This window comes from Diadema setosum, chromosome 20 (assembly GCF_964275005.1).
Source record: "Diadema setosum chromosome 20, eeDiaSeto1, whole genome shotgun sequence".
NCBI classification, from domain to species: domain Eukaryota; kingdom Metazoa; phylum Echinodermata; class Echinoidea; order Diadematoida; family Diadematidae; genus Diadema; species Diadema setosum.
In genome coordinates, this window is record NC_092704.1 from 2,621,113 (window position 1) to 2,628,064 (window position 6,952).

General features: G+C 38.9%; 1 protein-coding gene across 1 annotated transcript; it reads left to right on the forward strand.

Annotated features, from left to right (window-relative positions):
* Positions 1 to 1,047: 1,047 nt before the first annotated feature.
* Positions 1,048 to 6,557, forward strand: LOC140244012 (uncharacterized). The gene is made up of 2 exons (XM_072323666.1): positions 1,048 to 1,344; positions 5,319 to 6,557. Exons 1-2 carry the CDS (start codon positions 1,048 to 1,050, stop codon positions 6,555 to 6,557), a joined length of 1,536 nt encoding a protein of 511 aa, XP_072179767.1.
* The last annotated feature ends 395 nt before the right edge of the window (positions 6,558 to 6,952 follow it).

Here is a 6,952-nt window from a genome sequence, read left to right on the forward strand (position 1 = left end):
TACATTTCTCCCCGCCCCCTCACACACACACACACACACACACACACTTCCTGTCTTTGACTTTCTTTCTGCGTATCTCTTTCTGTGGATCTATTTTTTTTTTTTTATCTCCATTTATTCCCTTCTAGTCCCGTCTCCGTACAATACAAACAAGCCAAAGAAAGAAAAAAAAAATAGCACGCGTCTGATTACCAGCAAATCTGCATTTTTTTTCCACACACAATATGCCGCTTTTCCTGTCAGCCAGCAAAGCATAATACTTGAATAAGAACATGTCTAAGCACAGTGAAATAAGAGGTAAAGAGCAATAGGAAGTGGAATCCGGATAGTTTAGTAATTTGGATGTGCAATTTCGTTAATATTGTTACCTGTGGCTGATGAAACGTACGACCGTATGAAATACATTCTGGGAGGGACTGGGTTTTTGTTTGCTCGTATGTAGGCCTATAGAAGACATTACAAATATTTCCCATTTAATTCAAATTTTTCATTTCCACTTCTCGTTCTCTCTCTCTCTCTCTCTCTCTCTCTCTAACTTTGACCATGACCAACAGGAACCCCTGAGTAATTCATGTACTGGGGTATTCAATTTTAGGTTTGGTTTTTTTTTTTTTTTTTCCTTGTCTAACTGTGTAAGTCGTATGAGAATGCATAATCACCACAGTGCATTATTCTACAAGGGAGGTGAAAGACTACAGTAACAACAGTGTTCGGGGATTACCCTGCTGCGCTTTTTTTGTGTGTTAAAATCTGATTGGTTGCTGGGGGGGGGGGGCTCGTTATGTGACACGTGATCACCAACGCGCGAGTATCGCGCCGTTTTCAATAACGAAAATTCTCGCTAAATATTAGGCACCTGTTGGATCAAACCTCGGTGATCGCTATATCTTCAAGTTCCTCTGGATCTTGAGTCAATGTTGGCAAACTGGTTAAGGAGCATTAGATTATTGGGAATCATTTCATATAATATACATGACTACAAATTCATGCAGTAGCTAGTGTATTGATCGGATCAACGACAATAGCAGTGATGAAATATGGAGGAAAATGAGCATGCTCATATTGTGTCTGGTTGCTCTACTGTTGGTAGACCACCGTAGCGGGCAAGGCATGCCAAGTCAGCAGACTCCAGCCAGTGCTTCGTGTGACACCAGATGTTCCTATTCAGAAGCAAAGCGACGAGCAGACTGTGATAACAGACAGTTGAGTGAGGTACCCATGGAGTGTAATGCTGCTTCCTACCTCTCCTTGAGTCACAATCAGATCGTGAGAATCGAACCTGGAACCTTCGAGGGTTTTACTAACCTCCAGGTTCTTACCTTGTCCAACAATAGAATCAGACAGGTAAGCAGCTGTAGATGCCGTACGAGTTATAGTAACAGTGTTTCTAGTCTATAATGCTTGTGACTATTAACGATATTACGGAGCTTTGGATTTGCGACACAACACAGTTACAAATTACATACCGGTACTATGTTGGCCGTTCTGCGCGGGCGTTCTTTTATCTCCCTTTCTCGTTCGTCATGCATATTAATTAACAAGGTAGCTCTCTGCATCGGACCCTATCGCGCAGATACCCTCTTGAAAAACCAGACGTCTCGAGATTGATTTTGATAAGCGGATTTGCGCATGCGCGTAACAGTTTATAGTTTTGGTCGAGATGGGGATTCAGGTTTTAACTTTTTGCAAGATAATTAAAAACCACTTACTAGTGTATAGGCATATGATTCCAAGAGAAATCAAAAGTTCATTTGATGATTTCAGTTTTGGAATGGCTCAGATATCCAAAAACAAAGTGGCATGGTCCTTAATTAAGAAAGGTCATGGGTCCCGCCTGTCATTAGTTAGTACCACTTTATTTTTTTTATTTGCCATATGCCTTAGAATTGCATGTTTTTCAATATTTTCTACAAGTGGTTCTAACCATCGTGCGAAAAGTTAAAATCTAAATCCCCGTGTCAACCAAAACTGCCATCTCTTTAAAGTCAACGTCGCGCAAATCTAAAGCTCCCTTTTATTTTATTATCGGACATTCTAAAACACACGTTGGTGACGAGAGAAGCATCGAAAATAATTACATGACTCAAGAATCAATCTTCTTCTGGTCAATATCTATGACAGAGTTCATCTGCAGTGGCAGTTCAAAATATCCAAGTTCATCCCTCGCCACCAATGTCTACTAAATTCAATTTGGAAAACAAGACTTTTCACCATGATTATAAAGATATTAGAAATTAGATTCTATCGAAAGTTTAAAATTGAACAAAATTAGGAGGCCTACATGTTTAAACAAGTTCGGCCAAGCAGCTGTGAACAAGACATAAAATTCACAGTGAATCTGAGCCATCGGCCCAAAGTACATTAGGCAAGGCTGTGACGTCATCTCACAACTCTCCTTGTCGTTTATACATCCTCTTTTTTTTGGGGGGGGGGGCATTTTAATTTCAATTCTAAAAATATAAAATCCCCTACATCTTCTCCCGCTCTACTAAGTCTGACACAGTGGAGATGCACACGCGGAACAATTAAAAGTGGCACATAGTATCACATCACCATGAATGTTCCTTTTTATGAAAGAATTTTTAGATGTATTTCCTAAAATTATGCATCGCATCGTTGAATTTCAACACGACGAATGTCATTCCTCCTTTTATCCCCCAATAAACATGTCTTATACAGTGCACTCCCGTTATAACGAAATGCTCGGGACCGGCAGTTTTCTTTCGTTATAACGAAATTTCGTTATAACCGAACAATCCTATGTAATGAAAACAAGGAAACCGCGCATACATGTCACATTCTGTTTGTTGAATACTCATCATACACTGGAAAGCTATGTGAAATCTTTTTAATTTCGTTTAAATATTACATCTAAAAGAGAGCATAAAGTTGTTAACAAAACAAAAAAAAATGACAAATTTAACAAAACTTTGTGTGTGTGTGTGTGTGTGTGTTCCGATTAACGAACGTTTGGAATCCTATCATTTTCGGACTAACGAACCGTCGTAAAAAAAAACATATTTCATTGTCGGATTAACGAACCTTACATCAATAACGAAACTTTGGAATAACGCCAAATGTTCGTAATATCAAAGCCGATTTCATTTCCGAACTAACGGACATTTAGATGTATCAGAATCTGTGTGTTTTGTAATAAAGAACCTTCGGAACAATAAAACGAACCTTATTTGATTTCAGATTATTGTACACGCTTTGTTTTATGACGCAAGTTCCCCTATATAGGAAATTGTGCGTGACACACGGAGCGAACACACAGTGATGTGAAGCGTTCGCCATGCAGAGCTCGACGCTATATGAATGCTTGTTCCGCTACGTATTTTCGAAAATGATCCCCATTTCGTTATAACGGAGCACATTTCTTTTGTTTTTCTTTGTCAGTGGCGCTCGGAAAAGACTTCGTTATAACGAACATAATTTCGCTATAACCGTGTTCGTTATAAGCAAATTTTGCACCATAGATTTTAATGGGGATAATTTTGGGACCAGAAGTTTTACTTCGTTATAACGAAATTTCGTCATAACCGTGTTCGTTGTAACGGAAGTGCACTGTATTGCCCTCAGCGCATGATCATGAATACAACAAACATTTCACACAAAGGATATATTATGCCATTTTCTTTAATTCACCGAAAAGTGCCATATTGATAAGATTTATTACGATAGGATCAATCTGAGAAGCAGCACGAGTTTGCATATTTTACCATATTATATTAATATAAACACTAAACAAAAAGTAAGTTCCCCCTAAAACAAACCTCTGTAATTTATGAATCAGGAACCTTTGAGGAAATCTGAATACATAATTATGTAGCTGTATTTCTCGGCTACCTTTCATGTGAAATTCAGTGAATATCACTAGGTCACGCTTGAGTGAGCATGACTTAAAGTCAAAATGGTCACTTTTTGAAGTTCACAAGGCCAATTTTGCAACTTTGATTTGGTGATATCGGAACAAATTTCAATTTTCCAGGATAAAAAGGCATGCAACGTATAATTTATGTGCTTCTTATTGTACAATGTGACTTGTGCGCAGAATTTCATGCTTGAGTGAACACGGGGTGAAAATTACCAAAATGGCCGATTTGACATGTTTCTTGTGGTAATTTCTGTCAATTGAGGCTGAATTCGTGTGTTGAACAGTTTTTACACACAATTCACGTAATTTTACGGTTGAATGAGCACATTGAAAAGAAAGAAAAATAACAATTTAAATTGTGCAGTAAGAATTGCGATAATTTGCGCACTAATATCCACTGTATGATGCTTTTTTCATATTGTGCTAATACCCACACGCATATCAGTGACCACCTGACATTTCAGTCACGCTGCAATAAGCACGTGAGGCTGGAAACCCTTTTCGTATCCTACATAATGAAATATTGGCATTTTGGCCATAATCCCCATGGTAAGTTCATGTGAAGATGAGGAATAATGTTTTTGAAAGCTAACAATGGCTTATGCATGCAGTGTGGTTTATTTTATGGTTGAATGACCACATTATGAAACAATGATTTATGTTATTGAAATCATCCAGCAGGTGTTGCTTTAATATTCTGCATTTAAAATCAACTGAAAAACATTTCATTATTGCGTTTTAGGACCGATATAAATGTCTCAGTGATCCTTGGCATTCCTTCAAAATTTTACACGTCAAAGGGTACCTGGGGCCGGAAACCCCCCTTATAATCCATGGCTACCTTTGATTAAATATTGAAGTATTCCTGGGAAATTGGTCTGCCTTTAGTTTGATGACATTCCCTTGTTGGGGCAGAGATGAGAAATTATGCAAATTAAATCTCTGGGCCTTTGTCCTCGCTACTGAAAACTGATTTTGGTATTAAATTCTTGATGTCTTTGTGACGTCATGAAGTCATGCATTAACTCAAGGGAAAATAAATATGAAGTGGTTACAAAGTGATCTTGATGCAAGAGTAGTTCCTTACATATTATTCACATTAGAACAGAAAGAAAGCCGAAAGAATAAAAAGATAGATAAATGTGTAGTGGCCGTCAAGAAGCTTGGTCTTGAACCCAAACAAACATGAAATGGTCTGATTGGTTTCTAAATAGAGAGAGGTTAAAAAACTGCGAAAGTGATTAAAGAGTAAATTCTGTTGCCAGTTCCCTTGAAGTGGATTTCTAAAACTCTTTGCCAGAATTACCATGAGCATGATAGCTGTAGCCACAAAGGTAAATTGAAGCTAAACCTCAATTATTTCACGCATCATGCATATCAGACACAATCTGAAAATTCTCAGTACGACCAAAATTATTACTTCATTTGTTTTATCATACAGGTGGAATCTAACGTCTTCACTGGTGCACCAAAGCTGAAAGAGATTAACCTTCAAAGTAACAATCTCAGGATAATTGACCGTCTTGCCCTAAATGGCTCCAGTGATCTTCAAGACGTATACTTAAGCAACAATAACATCAACGACATTGAATCAGAAACCTTTCAGTTTGTGACCAAATTGAAGTTCATTGCCCTCTACAACAATAGCTTGTCAAGTCTTAATCCTGGTGTCTTCGATAATTTGAGACATCTAGCAGTTCTCGACCTCGGGTCTAACAAACTGAAGACATTACCAAGCGACATGTTTGCCCATTTGAGTCGACTTCAAACGATCATCCTTTCTGACAACCAGTTGATTTCTACTGGAAGAGTTCTCCTCCTCCCGCGGATCACGACTCTGGACATGCGCAATAACAACTTGATGAGACTTGAGAATCTAACGGAGGAGGCACTAGGTCGCCTTCAGATTTTCTTACTCGAAGGCAATCCTTGGAACTGTGACTGTCAACTAGAAACTCTCCGTCTTTGGTACTCCAGGCTAAACTCGCAGGGAGATTTTAGAACATACGTTGATAGTCCCACCTGTTCTGAGCCGCCTACTTTCGCCAAGCAGCCAATAAACGGAGCGCGCGAGGTATTTTGCCCCAAATTAAACTTTAGCTCCTATAGCACAGACTCTCCAAAGAGCACAAAAGGATCATCAGATGAAATAAACTATTTCACGTCACCCGATACAAGTGAACCAAACTCGCCTGGTGAAAGTCATGTGAAAGTTATTGTTCCAGTGATGTTTATTTTAGCGGTAACGTTAATATCATGTGCATTACGATATAAACGCAACTGGTACTGTACAAGTAACCATAATTTGCGATCAAACACCAAGACGACAGACAATCAACAATCAGAGGTCGACAGCAAGTCATTTCCTCAGAGCGAGCAACGAACCCATGAGAATACGTTAGTGGGTAATGGGTCAGTTGAAGGAAGTGTAGTTGAACTTTATGGGCGCGACAGTGAGTCAATAATCAATGAGACTACTCCGATGATGAATTGCCCAGTTGAAGGAGCAAAAAGTGAAGCTACAACGCATGAGAAAGAGCAACGAACCAAGAAGTCAACCCCGACAAAGAAGGAGAAAATTGAGGGTACAACAGTTAGGGGCGGGAAAACGCAGCCTGTGTCATTCCGCTACAGATCAGGAGAGACAGAGTCAGAGAAAGTCCGGAAATCGTTGTTTTAGTTCTCGCCCCCTTTCGGTAGGGATTATCAAACAAATTCTCTGCTTTTCCGTAATGCTGTAAAGAAATTTTATGCCAGCGATTGCGATGAATCTCGTCATATTAATGTGTTAAAGGGCTGAATGGCGCCAATCTTTTACTTATGTGCACTGGAGATCGATGTACTAGCATCTTGCGAAAATATACAGTACAGACGAAACTTTAAACGAGACTTTTTTTCTCTGTACAGATACAAGTGAACGTGGGATAGCTTGCACTGCTTTCAAGAAGAACAGGATTGCTAGAAATTAGATAAGACGAAATAAGATTATTTGAATCTGCAAATACAATCATAACATTTAGACATAGATTTACTTTCCATATATAGTCAAGGCGCTAATTCCTGTAAGGGGCTTAA